Here is a 20,126-nt window from a genome sequence, read left to right on the forward strand (position 1 = left end):
TGAGGGCAGGGCCGGTGTGTTTCCTCCATCTCTACGTGCCTGGTGCAGCAGGTCAGGTGGGTGCAGGCTGGGAGAGGAGGGGCACAATCAGGAAGTTCAGGTTGGCACGTGCCTTCTGGGCCCCTGAGCCCAAAGCCCTCGGTTCCTAGAGTCACTCAAGGGGAGTCACCTGAACAGCCAAGGTGACCTGAGGACCTCAGCCCTGTTCCCTGTAACCGGGTTCTGGCCTTTCCCTGGGCCTGAGAACAACCCTGAGCTGTAAGGAGTTCTGGGCCGAATGGGGCTCCCTGATTACCACTCACAGAGTGGGGAGGGCATGCTGCTTAGAGCTGGAGGGGCAGTCCTCACGGAAGGCCTTCACTTTGGACACAGCAACTTCTCCAGGAGTTTCTTGTAGGAAATACTCGCTGGTCAAGTGTCCCCTCTGCCCGCCCCTGCAGGTGTGCTGCAGGCAGGACTCCCACGTTGAACAAGCCGCCTTCCCCACGTGCCAGGCCGGGGGGCAGCTGCGGGCCTCCTTTGATCGCCACTCTATCGTTGCAGACATCTATCACGGCCCCATAACGGCTTTATCACACATGTACATACACACTCCTACCTTCTGAGGGCAGAGATCAGATCTTAAGATCTTAGTGGGGAAACTGGTACCAAGGACTCACTCCTTGTGAAGTCATCCCACAGATAGAAGGTGAGTGACTTGCACAATTTAGGGCTTATTCTAAGTTGGTTGTTCTCAAACTGCTGCACATTAGACTCTCCTGGAGAAATTCCAACGTGTAGGCTGCACCCCAGGTCCGTTAAGTCAGAATCTCTGGGAGAGTCCCCTGGAATCAGTTTTTCAAAAAGCTTTCCAGGTGGACCCAATGCACAGAATTGAGAACCTCCGTTCTAGTGGATGTTGGCCAAAAGGGGGGCTTGATGGTGTAGGAATTAAAACATTTTTGACCGAAGCTACTTTGATGGTTGCAACCTGACGAGCCCTGTGTAAACGAGGCAGGAGAGAGAAAATGGCAGCAGGGCTGGGAGACCTGTGGGGGCCCAGCAATCCCATCACCTGAACTGCACGGCCTCAAGCACAGACCGCGACTGCCTGCCCCACCCTGCAGTCCAGGGCTGCCCCACTCAGAAGTCTGCAGGCCTGTCATGCCACTAGTCTTTAAGAACCAGTCTTTCCTATTTTGGGAGCATTTTCTAGACTCCTACAGCCCCCAATTCAATTGTCAACTCAAAGGTTTAAGATGGGCAAGCAACAGAGAGACACTTAAGTGGTTCCAAAGTCTGCTTAAGTGGTTCCTAAGTCTTCGGTGCAGACCACCTAAGTGCCCCAACATCTGATTTAGACACTACCTAAATCAAATCACGATGGCTGCCGGAGAGAACAAAAGAGGAAATGACAAGTACCGGCAAGGGGGTGGGGAAATCGGAACTCTTGTGCGCTGTTGGTGGGAATGTAAAATGGTACAGACGCTGCGGAAAATAGTATGGCAGCTTCTCAAAACATGGAAAATAGAACTGCCATATGATCCAACAATCCCACTTCTGGGTCTAAACCCCAAAGAACTGGAAACAGGGTCTCGAAGAGATTTGTACACCCATGTTCACAGCAGCATTATTCACAAGAGCCAAGAGGTAAAAGCAACCCAAGAGTCCATCGACGGACGGATGGATAAACAACACACACACAGTGGAATATTACTCAGCCTTCAACAGCAAGGAAATTCTGACACATGCCACGGCACTGATGAACATCAACACTATGTCAAGTAAAGTAAGCCAATCACAAAAGGGCGAATACTCCATCATTCCACTTACCGGAGGCAGGAGTCAAATGCAGAGACAGCAGGAAAGATGGAGGTGGCTGCCAGGGGCAAGCGGTCACCAGAGGAACGGAGGAGTCAGTGTTTGATGGCGACACAGATTCAGTTTTGCAAGATGAAGGGCTCTGTGGCTGGATGATGGTGCTGGTTATGTAACAATGTAACTACTTAATGCCACTGAATTACAGACTTAAAAACAGTTACGGGGGTAATTTTTATGTTATTTCACCAAAATTAAAACCACCCACGGCCTAGAGAACTGGGAGGGGCAGAAAGGAAGGAGCCAACTTTTCACAGAAGTGGTTTATCAGAGTTATGGATTGAAAGAGCCCTGACAGGGTCAGGGAGGGCTAGGAGGAACCTTATGTTTTGTACATCTATTTGGGGACAAGGACAGCGGAGATAAAAGAAAGTTAAGATCCAAGCTGGGAACAGGACAAAGCACTTCACCCACCCCTTAGTTTTCTTCCTGGTTCAGATAGAAAATGTCAAAGACTCACAAGGGGGTTCTTGCGGGAATGCAGGTAGTTTTTTGTGAGAACCCGAAAAAGAAAGATTAAAAAGAAGCAAAGTTATAAACAAGTGAGTAGCTAGAATATTGACACACGAAGGGGCGAGGCAGGGACATCCAAGGCCAGTGGCTGGCTCCGGCACCTCAGGTTCTGAAAGAACTCGCAGCCTCCATGAAGTCTGTGAAGCCCACCCGACAATCACTCTCCGTTCTACTTTGATTAAAAAATGACCATGCACCTTGATCTATCCTCTTTATCAGATTTGGCTCGGACCTACTTGTGGTGTTTTCCAAAACATCAAAAGTGCCCCCAGAGCATTTACAGCACGCAGCATATTCTAAAGAACATGCCATCTTAAACAGCCCAGGAGGCCCTCCCAAGGACGTTCCCGACAGAGAGAACCAGTGGTGAGCACGTGATGCCAGAAGGGGAGCCCGGGGAATCCTGGCCCGCCATGACGAGCAAGCTCTGGAATGTCTGCTTACAAAGCAGGTGTATCCTGGCAGAGAAACACATGGAAAACAGAGGTGCCCAGGAAATGCACGGACAGATCGGGGAGGAAGGTCAGGGGATCATCACCTCACCTCCCCACACGGGTCAGGAGTCTAACTTCAGTGGCAGTGTCCATACCCTGTCTCTATTCTGGGCCTGCTCCTTCCCCTTTGTACCTTTGGCGCCTGAGTGGGACTGAGCCACGGAATTTACCCCTTACCCCCCGAGCCGTGGGGCCATGCAACCACGTGCTCCTTTGTCCGGCGGGTTGCCTTGTGATCTCCTGAGGAACTCTCTCCCACAGTTCGAGTAGAAGTGGGAATTATCGAGTCGTAAATTGGCCCACTACCCCAAGAACACACGCCTTAAGCCTGTGGCACAGGACTCCACTGTGACCTTCTTCCCGTGCCCCTCAGAAGCCATGCTATTCCTCCGCACCAAGCCCTCGTTAGCTATTGCTGGCACTTTCCCCACCGTGGGCAGAGGAGGCAGAGGGTGGTTCTGTCACGTGTCTGGAGGGAGCAGCGTGGTCATTCGCCCCAAGCAAGGCCTCCCTTCCCACCCGACACACACGGGTCCTTCCCACTGGCTTCTACTCTCCTGGCCACAGGGCCAGAAGCTGGCTCAGGAAAGGGGACACAGCAGGGGCTGAGCTCTCCCCCACATCCTGACGGGAACAGAAGGGACCCAAGACGTGACTGCGCTGAGAAATCACAGCCCTGGACTCTCAGATCAGAAATGCAGAAACCACAAACCAAAGGAAAAAACAAAAACCAAAAGTCTTTTTAATTTTTTTTCCCCCAATAGCTAATTCCAGTGATGTTTATTACTCAGCCTAAGCTGGAATAACATTAGACAAAAATAGAAATAGCCTCTGGTTTTACAAAGCCTTTGTACAAGTCCTCTGATTTTCTATTCATGCCAGGGTCCCCTGCGGTGGTGCCAGAGGTCAAGGGAGGCTGGATGGCCCAGATGAAACAGGGCCCGCAGAGAGGGCCGCGGGCCTCAATGCCAAGAGCAGAGCCGGGGAAGATAAGCCAGGCAACTTGTTCAAACAGTCCGGCTGGTGACTCGGGGTTGTCTGTGGGGCTGAGCTGATGGGGCCCTGCCCCGGGTACAGTGGTTGGGTGGGTGGAGGTGCAGGCTTGGCCCAGGCAAAGAACCCTGGGTGGACACTCTGTGGGAACTCTGCCCCTAGGGACTGGCACAGCTGGGAGGAGCAGGCCGTGGGGCAACAGGCTCCAGGTTCCCACTCAAGAGCCCCCAGAAATCCTGCCTGAAGTCACTGGCTGCTCACAGCAATAGGACCTCACCTCCTTACTTCAGAGGTGCACACAGGGGAAGGGCTGGCCACCTGGGAGGGACTCAGGCGACTCCGTGAAGCTGGCTCATATCCTGAGATGGGGAAAGCCAAGGAACGCTGCCACTTTCTGGCTGAAGCTGGTCCCGCCCAGAAGCCAGCTGCTTTCATGGACCCCCAGCATCACTGCTGTGCCCAGCACAGTGACTCTGAACCACCTTGGTCTCTGCTCTCCTGGGCCTCTCATGTGGCAGGCAGGCAGGCCAGGCCCTCCCCCAGGTCCTCCTGGCTGTCCTCCAGGCTGGGCAGATGGTACGCAGCAGCCACTATCTCAGGGGCTGCTTGAGCTCGAACAGGCCTGTCCCGCCCCTGACGACTTTCCCGACCACGAGGCAAGCGGAAGGGGACCTCAGCTCATCGTGCGATCCTGGGAGACACAAGGGCTCTTGTTAGATGGCTGAGGGAGAAGTTGGGGTGATGTGAGGGGATAGAGGGGGCTCAACAGAGGTTGGGCAGATGGGGCATCTCAGAGGCCAGCAGGAAGCCCTGAGTCCCGGAGGCCGAGGAGGTTATGTGAGGTAGCACTGCCTGCAGGAGGAAAGGAAGGCCCTTCTCCCTTTCCTTCAAAAGGGCAGAGGTAGCTTTCCCATCTACCGCCCACCCTCCCCAGCTGCTTCCTCAGTGAGATTCCAAGATCTCACTTGTGTTGAAGGCGTGTGGAAAGGTGCCCAGGGAACAACGCTGTTTGCCCAGAGCAGACTTAGGAGAGGGAAGGCCAGAGGCAATTGCCCATGCACTGACCCATCATGGTGGCCTGCTTCAGAAACTGGAAGCTGGTTTCAAATGTCATCTGCTGCAGAGGGGAGGAGTTTGATCGGATCCCAAAGCGATTCAATGGCTTGTAAACGCCTTCGAAGCACATATAGTCGGCGACCAGTGAGAGATGGCGGGGATCGACCGCAATGCCTGTCACATTGGCAGCAACACCGGGAAGGATTATGCAATGACAAGGAGACAGTTGGGACAGTGTCACCTGACACAAGCCAGCACATAGGCTCAGATGTCAGACCCCCAGGCTCCACTTCCAGCTCAGTTACCTATTCCCAGCCTTGGCTGGGCAGTTCCCCCTCATTCCTGGCCACTACCGGCGCAGCCCACTCTCCGCTTCTATCCACCAGCCCAGGAAACAGACTCCAGACTTGGAGGAGACGAGAACCTAACAGCACTGTTTCACTTGGGAGCCCAAACCTTGACGGCAGGCTGGGGCCACGTCCCCAGGCAGGCGCTTCCTCAGAGGCCAGATGAGAAACAGGTCAGGCCAGGTGGGGGAGGAGCCCTCAGTGACGGGACTGAAACCTGTCCTCCCAGGTCACTGTCAGGGTCTCCCACAGGCCACATGCTCACTGCACCCACATTTTGGCTCCTACAGAGCTGGCCTGCCATGCCGGGATCTTCTGAGCGCTCTCCATGGCCCCTCTTACCGTACACAGCAAACACGTCCCTGATCTCCTTCTCAATCACCCGCAGCGCAGCCTCGATGCCGTAGGTGCTGGCCATGGCATGGATGTCGTTGGAGTAGAGGCGGCGCAAGTCCAGAACCTAGGGAAGAAGGAGGGGTGAGTGGGAAGGCCTGGCCTCCTGCTCCCGTCTGTTGGCATGACCCCCCCGGGCCAAGCTTGCTCCTTGTCTGGTAGTCAAGCACAGCTGACGATGACAAAGTGGTCCAGAGGTGGCCCAGGATCAACGAAAGGGGACAGTGCAGGCAGAGCTGCGGGTGGCCAGGCCCCAAGGACTGTCTTGCTGTCACCACCAGAGCCCAGAGATAACTTGGTACCCGCTTCGGGTCAACAGGAAGAAAGATATTTCCTTGTTTGTTTAACAGACAGACATGTTTCCTGGAATTGAGCTTCCTTTGGGAGGTGAGGGAAGTTCTCCAGCAGACACTTAAATCCCTCTCCAGGGCACAAGGGGCAGTGGTGGGGCAGCTCCATGGGGGAAAGCCGGGCCTCATCAGGGGCCTGAGGCTCCAGCTCAGCAATTCTGGGGGCCCTGAGGTGGCTCTGCAATAAGGCAGGTCATCCCCACATGACACAGTGGAGACCCCGGCCTTGTTTAAACAAATGCCACGATCACGACAAGAGTTCACCCTGCTGGGGGCTGACTCCCCGGAGATACAAGCCCACCCAGCTCTGTCTTCAGGCAGGCATCCGGGCAGCAGGGACCTTTCCAACGCAGCTGTTGTGGGAGAAGTGTTCCAGGAAGGGAGAGCTTTGTCAGCTGCGTGCAGACCTGGGAGGGTGGGCTACAGGGGTCCCAGCACCTCAGTATTCTCTGGGGAAACCTTTGTGCCCAGGGGTTGAGAGCATCTCAAAAGGTTCTGGGGGATCCAACGAAGTGGGAGAACGAAGCAGGAGGAGCAGCTGGGGCACACCATACTGGGCGGCTGGTCTGGGCCACCTCTGCTCCCAGGGCCTCCTTTACCAGATGGAATGAGCAGCTCCCAAGCCAGTTACTCGGCAACTACTTACAAATCGCCTTTGGGGAGGTTTTAATTTCAAGGAAAAAAAATTTATAGCCACATTAGTTTGAGAAACCCTAGGTTAGATAAAGTTAAGCAGGCTTCTGTACCACAAGTCTTAACTAGCTAACGCACACGGTGGATCCCAAGAAGAGGGCCTGGGGATCGTGGCTGGGGCCTCACCTCCCCGTGGCCAGGCCTGAGAGGGCGTGAGGACCTCGCTCTCGGGCAGAAGACAACGTGGAGAGGGGACATGTACCTCAGCGTATTTGAACAGCTCCGGCAGATTGATTCCTTCCGTGTTTAAGACAAGCTCCTTCTCGTTCTTCTTGTTGGTGGTTTCATTCAGGAGGCACCTTGTGATGCCCTTGGTCGCGTAGACGACGGCACTCTGGGCCAGGGACATTACCAAGGAGCTCATGTCAAAGTTAGTCTTCATCAGAGGGAGCTTCACTGTCACCTGCAAGAGGAGGGAGGTCTGTGCCAGGGGAGGGGGCTACCCCTAGCCCCGAAAAGGCAGAGGCCCCCTGAACTGGTTCCCCAGGTGACGCCTTCAAAGTTTGCTCAGCAAACACCTTGGCTGGGGGCAGGTGGCCCTGTTGGGGAAGGCTGGGTCTGCACACGCGAACACTGGGTGGCTTAACGGACCACACAGAGCAGCCATCTCCAGTCACCCAAAGGTGACACCTTCACAGATGCTGCTGAAAATCACATCTGCTCAACAGTGCCCTTCATAACCTTTCGATCACACAAAGTGACACAACTGCCATTTCGTGTGGGTAACCTGCTCAACAAGTCTTATCTATGTTGCCATTTGGGAACCACTGGACCGGATTAAAGCAAAGGACAAAAATATCAGTCCGTGTGTAGCTGTGCAGGCGTCCTCACCAGCCAGCCTTTAAGGGAACCCCGAAGCTGGTGCCTAGAGGCCGTGGGTGTGAGGAACTGGCGCACTCCTGATGGCCTCCCCAACAACTCTGATGCACGTCAACTCGTCAACTCGGTAGTGCCGACGATGAAATGCTGTGAGATCCTTAAAAATACCCCCAGGGCCCGGCTGATCAAACTCACATAGTCAGAAAGAACAGGCCCACAAGGGGTTTGAGTCAAATGAGGAGGGCAGCCATGTGGGGCAGAGGGTCCACAGCTGTCACCAGATCCTTTAAGGGATCTGGGATTATGAAGAGACCACAACCCACTGCCACATGCCCCACAAGCCACCCAGCTGATGCAGGGAGGGGCTCAGCAGCAGGCCCCTCGCCGGGGCTCTGCCTGGGTCGCGAGCGGCACTGACCTGGCACCACAGGCTCTCCTCGGAGTCGTACTGGTAGTCCTCTATGAACGGGTGCAACTCGCGCACGGCCTGCACCCGGCGCTCCACAGCCTCGGCCCCCTGGGGCTCCCTGCTGCGGGTGGACTTCCCGGGCTGGGTGAGGGGGGCAGCCGGGGGCGAGTCCTCCTCGGGGCCTGAGCCCACCTCTTCATCCCGCTCCTGCGCCTTGCGAGCACCGTTCGCCGAGACGTGCCCTTCCTCCTGCACGTCCTCATCGTTGTTCTCCTCCTCCTCCTCCTCCTCCTCGCTCTCGTAATCCACCTGCCAGGGCATGGGGGACAGTCCGTGTCACCTGGGCCCCATCTGTCTGGACTTCGCCTGCAGAACAAGCGCCCCTGCAGAGGCCTCATTTGACAGGCTACACCCAGGTCCCTAATCCACCGGCCTGGGCTGCCTTCTCCTCTGTCCCGGCGGCCCCTCCCTGGCCAATGCCAGCCCCGCAGTCCCAACTCCCACCACCCTTCACCCTCCTCCAGCTCTCCCTTGCCTGTCCACTTCCTCAGCCCCTCTAAACTGCCCTTCGTCCTAGTAGCAGTCACAAGACTGGTTTCTTTTTTCTTCAAGGTTTATTTAGAGAGAGAGTAAGCAAGCACAAGCAAGGGGAGGAGCAGAGGGAGAGAGAGAATCTCAAGCAGACTCCCCACTGAGCCGAAACCTAGTCCAGAAGCTTAAAGGACTGAGCCACCCAGCTGCCCCCATGAGACTGGTTTTAGTATATTTTCATTGTAAAAACACGAGGCAGCCGGACTTCACCTCCCTGCAAAAGCCTCTGGGTCCCTGAACCTCATTCAATCCAGAGCCAAAGGGCAGCCCTGGGATGACCCCTGCCCAATTCCTGCCCTGTGAACATCATCTTCTCCACTGAGACGTGTGCTAGGCAGACCAGATTTGCTTCAAGGTTCCTAATGGGTTCCGGCATGGTAACAGAAGTGTGGCCCCATGTGGCAAGCGATTTTACTGCAGGTGTGACAGAGGAGGGATGTGACCACAGCCCCTTCACCCTGGCCAGCCCCCTCACCTCCTCTTCTTGCTTCTCCTTGCGTTTGGCATCAGAGGCATCAGCGTCTCCCTCCTCAGCTTCAGCGTCCACAATGGGCCCCTCCTCTTCCTCATCGCCTTCCTGTTCTCCCTGTGGTATGGGGACACGGAGGAAAAAGACAGGCTCCAAAACCCAGTGCTTGGTGAATCCATCTATCCATCTATCCTCTTTTCTGCTCACTCAGCCACCCAGCCACCACCTGCCTGCCTACCTAACCATCCATTCATTTTACCTCCACCTGCCACCCATCTACACACCCTTCCTCCTAGCCAACCCTTCCATCCGGTCCCTGGCCTAGGCCAGTCCTGCACTCTCTATCCCCATCTCTTCAAGCTTCATTTTCACATGTATCACTTGCAAAATCCTGCATTTTAAAAAAATGTCAAAAAAATGTCAAAAAATTGACAAGGCTTTCTAAGTCATCAAAATAAATGGTATAAGATGTTGTTCCAAATATTTTTGTTGCAGGTCACGATGAAGAGAGAGCACTGGCTTGGTGGACTATTGAGTATTTTAAAAACCAGACATTTACACCTTCTGACCTTGGCTCCTAATTTCTTATAGTCTTCTTCTGGGTGCCTTAAGGATAGACTGAGCAGCATTTCAAAGACCGTCCCTGCCCATCTGTGCTCGAGTTAGCCGACTGGGAGGCCTGCTGGGCCGCAGACCGAGTATTCTCTGTGGTCTCGGCCAGTCCCTCATTGTAGAGGTGAACAGAAAGGCCCAGAGATAGGAGCTGACACAGCTGAGATCACAGAGCAAGGTGGGGGCTGTACCAAGTCTTCACTGTGCCCCCCTCCCCCGCCAGGCTGGCTGCATTGGCACAGCTATTGCCATGTAGCCCTAAAGCTGCTGCTGGCTCAGCTGACGCTCGGGGACCTGCCCACACTGCCCCCAGGTCTCCTGGCAGATGAGGTATCATCATCCTGCATGATGCCTCCAATGGCTTTTCCCTGGCTCCTTTCTTTGTTATTCCTGGAGCCCAATTTCCTTGCCAGTACTCTGTGGGCCTCACTTTACCTGGCCCAGAGAAGTCAAAGGCAGGAGCACATGAAACCAGAGAAAAGCATTCAAAAGCCCAATGGGTACCAATACTTTCAGCCTATCCTCAGGATAAAAATCACTTATGGCGTGGTCCTTGAGAACACACAGATGGATGACCCTCGGCCCTCACCTAAGGCCAATCAGACCAGCCCCCCACTGTCGCTCTGTCAGCATAGCAGACAGATAAGGTACATGGGAAGAGGGGCCAAAACCAGGAAGGGGGTTGAGGAGTGCTGAAAATAATCCCAGGGTTTTCCCAGGAGAGAAGACTAAGGCAGCAGCCACCCTATGGGCCTCCCAGCCCTGGGACCCTCCCCTGTGCTGGTCCCAGAGGGGCCCCGGGGGGACCCACTCACGCGATTCCTCTCCGACTCCCCAGAGTTGTCTAGATCCCGCTGGGTAGCTCTCCGAGTGTTAACGCTTCTGAAAGCTGAGGCTTTACTGTTCTTCTTTTTGAGGGATTCCATCAGAATTTTAAAGAACCTGCAACGAAAAAAAGCCACGCGGGCCCTTTCAGTACCAGCAACTCTACTCTCCCCTCGCTGCGGGGGTAGGAAGTTCTGTCCAAGGGTCTCACAGCCATCAAAGACCGTGTCAGGAATTTACTCATGAGACAGAGATACAGCATCTCCTCTCAGCTCACTTTTCACCCTCCTGCTGTTGCTGAAGGGCAGAGAGCATGTCAGAGAGAGCACCGCTCCACAGCCCACCAGGCCCGCCACTCCTCGGTGTGTGTCTTTCAGCACGACAGCCGCCTGAGCTTGAAGTCCCGCATCTGTAAAATGTGCGTCTGAATATGTGCCGTGCGGTCTTGTTTGAAGGCTTAGACATGACCCCCTGTCTGAGAACGGCCACAAGGCCTGGTGGAGTGGGTTGTCGGTAAGTGGAAGGTGCTAGCGTGGCTGTGGCTGGTGTCTGGCGAGGACAGCAGACTCTAGGGCAGGAAAGGGGAGTCCAGGCCAGGACTAGGACTGTTCCCCGGCCTGTCCCCACAGCATCTCCAGAAAGTGGTGGGAGCCCCAACATTTTGATGGAAGAATTAAGATGTGAAAGAGTTCATTAGAGTTTTGAAGGCAAAGATGACTTACTTTGTGGCCATAAATCATGTCAACAGGTTGGAACCAAACCAATTGAAAAGAACCAACTTACAGCAGAGCCTAGGGGCCCTTTTCTGGCCCCTCACCACTTCCTTCTGACTTCTCTATTTTTAAACTCCCTTAAGGCCTCACCCCGCCCCCCTGCTTCTTTTTTTCACATAATCTTTTGCCTGTCTTCCTCTTTAGGCCAGAACAGCATGCCAAAATGGATTGCTTTTAATTATATTAAGTATCAGGTCCCTCAGCCAGCCAGCCAGCCAGCCAGCCAGCCATCCTGTACCATCTCAGTGCCTATAATGTGTGTATCATGTGCCCTGGGGGCAAAGCAAAGATGAAAATACAGAAAATACAGGAGCGCAGTCTTAATTTAAGTAGGCACGTCAAATATTTACTGTTTGGCTTATTAACAGCAAAAGACAACTGTTCTCCCTCCTCATTATTATTTTTTTTAACTTTTTAAAATTGTGCACGGTTTTGCGGAGGTTTCTGCCTTTGGCAGAAAAAAGTCTCCTCACCCACCAATCCAGGGAAGAGCCAATCCACCCCCGAGCACTGGGGATGGGGACAAGGGCCAGATGAAGGAAGGCCAGGCTTGACCTGAAAAGATACAATCCAACTGAGAAGAGGGGGAGAAAGAGAAGTTCCTGGAAGGCGAGGCTCTGGTTCAAATCTGCATTCAGCCAGAGACCGGGGAGGAAGGCCTTGATTTCATCTATACGGTGGGACACTCCCATCCTGACCTGAGCCTACTGCATAGTGAGGAGAGGAAACAGGACAGACGGGGATGTGGAAGCCCTAGGCCTGCTGCTCCCTGCCCCCAACAGGAGCTGCTCCTCTCGTCTCCTCCCACTGCTTTGGGGCTGCTGCTCTGACTCCTCAGAACCTCTAGGCCAGTAGCTTCGTGGCGGGCCATGTCACCCCTCCAAGGCTCCTCCTCCCAGCCCTCCACAACTGGCCCCCACCCCCAAATACCCGTCTGCTCCCACCAGCCCTGGTATACCCTCTGCCAGCAATTTCCCCAGCCCCTTCTCTACCTGTTGGAGCTGCACCCAACCCCAGGGCAGATGGACGTCCCTAAAGAGACCTTCCCTAATCCCCCCTCGCTGGGAATCCCTTCTGCCTGGCCTGCCTCTTTTAGTGAACAAAACTGCTGGAGAACATGAGACAGGGTGAGGAAGCAGAATGAACCCTGACCAGTAAGTGGCAGACACGTTACCAGTGTGCCAGAATCCTCTTGAGGGCGCAGTTTGCCCTTCCGTGATTCTGCCAAGAGCAAGGGAACTGAAGGCCCACCATGGCTGCTCTGTGCAGGTTTTGCTGTGTGTCAGAATGTGGCAACCGAAAGGGGACGAGAGGGACAGGCTGCGGGGAAACCTCCCATCCCACATGAATAATTGCAAACAGAGAATATGACCCCTGGCTGTTTCCAAGAGTGCCTGGCAACAGCCGCACCACCTGCTGCTTGCGAAGTCGGATCCACAGGAGCTGTAACTGCGCAGAGCCAGCTTGGCTGTTTCACGGCTGGGGACGGGAGGCCAGAACTGAACACCCGACTCCTAGCTCGGTGTTCTCTCTACTTCACCGCCCCTGGCCCACCTTCCAGATGAGTTACACTAACATCCAAAGTGATAGATGGCAGTACAAATACTGAGAAAAACTTCAAGGCTTATACATCGCCGTCCAGAAGTGCCTCTGTGTTTCTTTTTCTTCTTCTCCATTCTATTGTCAAAATAGTGTCATGATCTAATAGCTGAGAAAAGAAAAGGGGAGGGAGGGAGGGAGGGAAGAGGAGGAGAGAGAGAAAAGGAAGTGGAGGAGGTGAGGGGAGGGAAGGGGAGGGAAGGGAAGGGGGGAACGGAGGAAGGGAGGAAGGAAGGAAGGGGGGGTGTCACTCTCTGGGAGCACACAGACATTTCCTTGTGGTCTGTAAGATGCCTTAATGTGGCTGCTCTGGCGCCCAAGCCTGTCAAGGACAGTCCAAACCACACCCGGTGCACACATCACTCCTTGTCTTGCGTTTGGCCCCGTCCGCTCGAGCTGCAGAGTGGCTCCAAGAGCTCCTGCACATGCCTGTGTTTATCACAGCTTTTCAAGTGCACACGCAAATACAAACTACGAGCTGAAAAAGTACTTCACTTCTGGGGAGAAGCCAGGGCTGTCCCTCATTAAGAAACAATTTTTAAAAAGTGATGGATTTTTCAATTCCCTGAGATGATGTAAGTAAAAAGAATCCTAAGCACAGCCTGGCACATGCCTCATGCGGACCTGCCTGCTAGGCAGGCGAAAGCCCTAGGTGACTAGAAACGGGGCTGACCCTCCAACTCTGCCTGCTCTTGATAATTCTCAAGAGGCCATGTGACCCTAATTCCCATTTCTCAGAAAAGGGCTGCCTGGCCAGCATAAACATGCCGTGCTCTTGGGAGTTCTGTTCCTCCACGTTAATTAATGAGCCGGCAGGCTGGAGACGCGTCTCCTGTGACATGGCCCAGCATCACGAGAGCACTGGGTCTGCCTGGTAAAAGGAACCTTCTCCACCCAGGCGGACAGCAATGCACGTGTTCCCCAAGGCCCAGCCAGCAACAACTTCACCCGGGCTCAGGGAAACTGGGACAGGATCTGCCTGGCAGGGCCCCCTCCCGGGGGGATGGGTTCACACCCAAGCTCACCTACTGTAATACCCACTGTCCTGAACACCTCAGGATTAGAGATTTGGCCTGAAGCCAGCTCACATCTCCACGTGAGAGGGAAGCGGGCCAATGGCAGGGCAGTTGCTCTCTCCTGGCCACACTGCGTCCGTACTCTCCTGTGGATGCATACCACTCAGTGAAGGCTGGGGGATGACTGAACGCAGTGGGCTCGGCCTCTACTCTGCCCCGTTGCTTCTCTATTTCAGGGAGGCTCCGGGAGGACCCGAGAGCTGGTCCATATCAGAGGCAGTGGTTGGTGGTCTGTGACCAAACCCTGCTGACAGATGCGATCTATTTGGGCCTTACCAAGTTTCTGAAAATGGACGAATTAGTTGCTGCTATTTAAAAATTAGGAGACTTCTTATTTATAAAAGCAAAAGCAAGTAACCAAATAGCCAAAGACAGAAAAAAATCGGGGGGAGAGGCTTTGTTTTTTCTGAATCAGAAGATCTGGCCACCGTGACCCACATTCCTATCCCCCCGAGGCAGGTTCTGCACTCTCCAGCCTGCGGGGGCCTCCTGGCCTGCTTCACTGGCCTGTCACCTGCAGCCACCTGAGTTGGCGTGGCGTGGTCGAGGGTCAGCTGGAGAGTCAGAAGCGCTTCGCTGGCTCTTCCTGGCTTACCCCAGCCCCGGTACGCCCAGCACCCTATTCCTGTGTATTCAGCACGGCGGCCTGCGCTTTTCAAACGGCCAGCAGTCACTCACACTTGAGAGAAGAAGGATGTTCGTTCTTACTAGAAGGGAACCAGGATTTCTCTGTAGGAAGCTGCCAGGAACCCCAGCTATAGAATTGGGGTTTAAAAGCAGCATGCCATTGGCATACTGCCCATTATTCAACAGAGTATAAATGTACTGCGAACTACACGATGCGGCCTGGAATGTCGTGTCAAAAATCACCCCCGCGAGCTGGTCTGCCCTTACAGCCGCACCGCAGTGACAGGGCTCCATCCTCTTTCCGGTACACATACTTCCACACCTTAAAGCCTCCAGACCCGAGAAGACAAGACTTATCAACCAGACAGAAGAAAACTCTCAGGGAGTGGTGTGTGGTTAATGCAGTCACACCCACAAGCCAGATCAGGACGGAGGTTTCCAAATCGGGCTGCAGGGCCTGCTGTTTTCCCCAACACTGCCCTTGAAGGACCCATTTAGACAAATGCGCCCAATCTCCAGGAGGCCTGTGGCATGGAGCACTCAAGGCCCATGATGGAGTCGAACCATAAATGTGGCCGGAGTCCTCACCTTGTTTCCACGAAGTGCAAGATGTCCTGGGGTCTCAGGCACTTCTCCTGCTGGTAATACGCATGTGGCAGGAACTGAAACCTCAACTGGTACACCTGAAACTTGTCCTGTTTGTCTCCGATACAGAAGGACTCCTGGACATCAATTTTCTCCAACACCTTGAACCAGATGGACAGAGAGAACCCAACGTGCCTGAGTCCCAAGGGACTGTGCATGACAAGCAGGTTTTGGGAAATCTAAGGGTTTAAGGGGTAAGAGCAGGGGCCACAGACCAAACCCCAATCCCCAGAGAAACCCACGGAGCTCTGTGAGTCCTTGGGGGACGGGGGCCTACAGCCGGTAGGTCACCTCCAGAGACGGCCCAAGGCTGCAGGCAGTGGACTCCAGTGGGGCTGGTAAGCTACCGCAGGAAACGTTTTTAAGGCACTTGATAATGCTGCAGAAGGGATGACTACTTTTAAAGCTTACTGGTTCCTCCCTGCTCGGCACCTGGCAGAGAAAGCTTCTCCCTCATTCGGGAGCCCAGAGTCTGAACTGCCAGCAAATTCTGCTCTTCACAGAGGAAGATGCAGGAAAATGCTTCCACCCGGGGCATAGCCAGGTCCGAGAGACAATTACCTCCCCTAAGCACACTCTGGTGAGTTGCTTCTTCAGGCTTTTCACTCTCTTCAGTGCTTTCTTGGTGTTGAACACGGGCACGCTCATCATGGGCGTCTTGATGTTGGCACTCGCCACCATGAGAATCTCCCTCAGCCTGTCATAGAACAAGGGCACATCTAATCACAAGAGGTGCCCAGAGTCCCTATTTGCGCGAGGCCTTTCTTATCAAGATATTAAAGCTCTTCTGGGGTCTGAGAAGCCTGAGGATCTTGCAAGGAAACATAACAGATCAGAAAGTCCCAGCTCTGGCCCCATGCGTGACAAGTGACCCTCCTGTCAGCTTATAGGACAGGCTAGTATTATTCGTGATTCCTATCACCTGGGCCATGCCCACACTGGAGGCTTACTAGGAGCTCACAGAATGAGAGATGCAGGGATGGGTAACTAGCGTCCGCAGCGCTCCTACCCGATGCAGGCACCTTGATGCTCCTGGCCTTGCCCGTGAGCTCTGTCAGCCCGCACGGCCCGCCTACAAGGGGGGCCCTGGCCTCCTCCCTTCTACAGATCAAGGACCCTGAGGGTAGGGAAGCTGAGGAACCCAAGTCTCTCTGCTAGAAAGTGTCAGGGCCAGGTATTGAACGCAAGTGGGTCTCCCACTCTTTCCTCTTGCCCAGTGGCCATCATGCTGCTGTAGGTGAGTGCATTTACTGGAAGGGCCACTGTGGGTCACAGTCTATGTGAATGGTGCCCCCGGAGTTAGGCAACCAGGTGCATGGGGCTTGTTAATAGCCTCCGTTCCTGAGTCCTGACCCCAGAAGTGCAACTTCACAAACATCCCAGGTAACTGATACAGGAGTTGGCAGAGGGATACACAGAGACTCTAAGAGGCCTGGGCACGGATCCAGCCATAGAAACCAGCTGGATTCCGGAAAGTCCAACCTTAATCCCCATTTTTGACGAGATCCCGCTTCCCTAGCTTCCATCCTTTCTCTCTCCCACTCCCCAGGAGTGAGCGTAGGACAGACCCCACCCTATGCACCCCTGTAGCCCCGCACCTCGGAATGCCCAGGGTGACGTTCATCTCGCCTCTGCCAGCAAAGTGGAAGGTGTTCAGGGTCATCTGTGTGGAGGGCTCCCCAATGCTCTGGGCAGCCAGCAGGCCCACGGCCTCACCCGGGTCACACAGCGAGCGCTGCCACTTCAGCTGCAGCAGGGTCCTCAACCTGAAATGGGGCGGGGGGGGGCAGGGGTCAGGAGCGCAGACACCACCTCTGCCTGTTAGGAGCTGTCAACGCCACCCAAATCCAGCGTGTGCGGCACTATTAGCTCTCCCTCTTTCTGGGCTTGTTTTTCCTAAGCAAACGAGCCTTCTCAACCTTGAAATCCCTCTACTAACCCTGGGATGACCTAACTTACGCAGTACAGATCCCAGCTGGGTGACTGAAGCTTTAGATTCCATGCTCGGACTACTCCTGTTTGCCCTGAGGCTGTCAGGCGCCTACTCTGCTCCAGTCACCTCGAGCGCCCTCAGCAGTGAGAATTTCTGAGCCTAGTGTTCACGTTTTCCTCGGTTAATTCTTTTTTCCCCACCTTCCACTGTACAAACTAGGAAGAGGTTCACTAAACAATTACGGGGATATGGGGTCGGGGAGGAAAGGGGGGTGTTTGTTTTCTTAATTGGTACAAACGGCTGCAGGCCACATGGGAAATGTGCACACTATACAGCTTTGTGATTTAAATTGATCATTCTTCCTATGAAAGCTGGCTCTTTTAGAAAAGCCACAGGAACGCTGTGTCACCCCAGCACACGGAACAAAGAAGGGGCGCAACCCGTGAAGACCAAATGCACACACATGTGAATGCAGAGAAAGTGGTAACACTACCATGTCTAACCAAGTGTTTTCATTTTTTTTTTTAAAGATTTTATTTATTTAGTTGCGAGAGCAAGAGATAACATGAGTGGGGGGTAGGGCAGAGGGAGGGGGAGAAGCAGGCTCCCCGCTGAGCAGGGAGCCTGACGCGGGGCTGCACCCCAGACCTCCGAATCATGACCTGAACTGAAGGCAGACGCTTAACCAAATGAGCCACCCCGGCACCCCTAAGCAAGTGCTTTTTACAAGTCAGGCTTTCCTCTGGGGTGCCTGGGTGGCTCAGTCTGTTGAGCATCTGACCCTTGATTTCAGCTAGGTAGAGATCTCAGGGTCGTGGGATTAAGCCCTGAGTTGGGCTCCATGCTCAGCGGGGAGTCTGCTTAAGACCCTCTTCCTCTTCCCCCCTCACACATGTGCTCTCACTAAGTAAATAAATTAAATCTTAAAAAAAAAAAATGTCAGACTTTTCTGTAAACTGCTGTGTCATCTTTCCCAATTACTTCAAACCGGTAAGGTTTGGGTACCGATCAGTATTCCTGACAGAGGAATGCCTCCAGAGCTTCAGAGTTTCACCCCGACCTCGCTGCTTGTTAACAGGTCCCCTGTGAGAGCAACTGAGGCAGAATCGCCTCCCCACTTGGCCCTCTGAGCCCAAGTGATGCTCCCCAGGGCTAACCTCTCCCCACTCCTGATGCAGCACCCCTGGTCCCTCTGAAGGTAAACGGCCAGTGCCCTGAGCTGCAGGGAGGCAGGTGAAGGGGCAGGGGCATCAGGGTCTTGCTCTTACGGGAAAGCCCTGCTGGCACCTGTGAGAACCCAGAGTGATTTATTCTATCTGGGCCTCTCAGAGGCCTGACTAGAGAAACCATGTTAAGGGGCAAAGAGAGAGCCTCTTCCTCCCCTCCGGTTCCTCCCCTCACATGTTTGCCTTCACTCATTTGCCCTGACTGACTCCTATCTTCTGCCTGCAGTCCCCCTCCTGGACCCTGTGAGTCTCACCAGGTGTAGGACGAGCGGCCAGGCCAGGGACCATACCTTGGAGGTCTTCCAGCTCTGCAGGCCGGCCTTAGTGAGCAGAGTGGAAAGGATCCCCTGACTAGGGGACTGCTCCAATATGAACCCCATAGCAGGCCTTCCTTGGGGACACTTGTGATGTTTTAATCCGATGTGGCTCAGTGCTGGCACATGCCTGGCTTCCCACCTAGTGTTTGGTCACCTAGACCATGGGGTTTTCCTACTTATTGATTTATTTACGGGTGAACAAGTGTAAGCTGAGGACTGCATGTGGTCCTTCTTGCTTAAGACTTCAGAATCCAAAGCTCAGAGGAACACTGGAGTCATGAGATCCAACCCCTCAGGAAAGGCTGAGCCATGGTGTCACAGGGCTGTGAATGACTGGCCCTGGGTCAGAGTCAGAAGCTGCTGAATGGTGAGCAGATTCCCTGCCTCTCAATCAACCATGACCACCACACCAAGCTCGAGAGAGGCCATTTCTGCAAGCTCTCGTCCAGCAGAGCATCTTCCTCTGTCTTGGGCCAGGCAGGATGTCCACTCCTGCCTCCCTGCTCTTGCCTGACCTGGAGCCCTCTGGGCCTGCAATGTGCCCTTTGTGTTTCTCTTCCCTGCCTCCTATTGGAGGCTCAAACCCAGGAGGCTGCTCTCCCTTCTGGAGTGGGTAAGGAAGGCCCGAGTGGCAGATTCTCCATCTGCACATGCCCTGTAACAAGTCAATGTCATTACCTGTCAAGAGAAAGCTCTGATTTCTCGTAACTCCTCTCTGCTTGAGACGCCCACTCGAGACTGTAGTCATCCATCTTTCTTTCAAATGTTTCTGACACCGACGCAAAATAGATATCTGGGCGCCAAACAGCCAGACTGGGGTCAGGACAAGGAGCTGCCTTCTTCTGGTATTTCCTTCGACTCTGCTCATCTAACTCACCCCACAGCTTCAAGATCTGAAAGGAAGTACAGGACTCAGGCACATGGGAGGAAACCAGGAATGGGCTTGTCTTCCTGGGACATCCAGTAGAATAAGGAGGACCAAAGGCACTGGCTCCAAACAGGAGTAGGGGAAGGAGACAGAACCAGGCTGCAGTGAGAACTCCACCTCAACACTTAGGACAGGGGTCAACAGAATCCATCCCAGCACGCACTGCCTGACCACGACTCTCTGAGTTCTTCATCCTGGTCCATTCAGACACAGGCAGGGTGACCGTGAAAGGTACCATCCAAACTGGAATTCTATTAGAGTAGAAAGTTGAACTATCATTCATAATGCTAGGGTGAAAGGCCAAGCCAGGACCCTCCTAGGCCAACCAGGACCTGTCTGTCCCTCATCCAGGGTTTCACACACTCAATGCCCCAAAGCTATCCCACAGCAACTACTTCAAAGTGCTCCCCTGCCTCCTGGCTGCCAGCTGGGGTTGCTGAATGGGAGGCCCCAGCAGCAGACGGGAAGATGGGAGGAGAGTGAAGCTGGGCATTTATCCCCCACCCTCTCTAAGAAGCCTCTGAGCAGGCCATGCCTCCCTACTGCCGACAGCCACCCCCTTCACTCCTGGTGCTGCTCGC

The 20,126-nt window shown here is 54.2% G+C and overlaps 1 protein-coding gene across 1 annotated transcript in view; it reads right to left on the reverse strand.

Moving 5' to 3' along the window:
- Window positions 1-3,581: 3,581 nt before the first annotated feature.
- POLR1A (RNA polymerase I subunit A) overlaps window positions 3,582-20,126 on the reverse strand; it is a 67,147-nt gene continuing 50,602 nt past the window's right edge. Inside the window, exons 24-34 of the mRNA XM_002928633.4 lie at window positions 19,296-19,510; window positions 16,740-16,907; window positions 15,703-15,838; window positions 15,085-15,242; window positions 10,412-10,538; window positions 8,991-9,101; window positions 7,934-8,233; window positions 6,899-7,099; window positions 5,603-5,720; window positions 4,923-5,087; window positions 3,582-4,548 (exon numbers count right to left, since the gene is read on the reverse strand). Of these exons, the coding sequence (XP_002928679.2) occupies window positions 4,448-4,548; window positions 4,923-5,087; window positions 5,603-5,720; window positions 6,899-7,099; window positions 7,934-8,233; window positions 8,991-9,101; window positions 10,412-10,538; window positions 15,085-15,242; window positions 15,703-15,838; window positions 16,740-16,907; window positions 19,296-19,510 (1,800 nt within the window). The 3' untranslated portion in view covers window positions 3,582-4,447. The remainder of the gene's footprint in view (window positions 4,549-4,922; window positions 5,088-5,602; window positions 5,721-6,898; window positions 7,100-7,933; window positions 8,234-8,990; window positions 9,102-10,411; window positions 10,539-15,084; window positions 15,243-15,702; window positions 15,839-16,739; window positions 16,908-19,295; window positions 19,511-20,126) is intronic.

The sequence above is a fragment of the Ailuropoda melanoleuca genome, chromosome 4 (genome assembly GCF_002007445.2).
Source record: "Ailuropoda melanoleuca isolate Jingjing chromosome 4, ASM200744v2, whole genome shotgun sequence".
In the NCBI taxonomy this organism is placed as follows: Eukaryota; Metazoa; Chordata; class Mammalia; order Carnivora; family Ursidae; genus Ailuropoda; species Ailuropoda melanoleuca.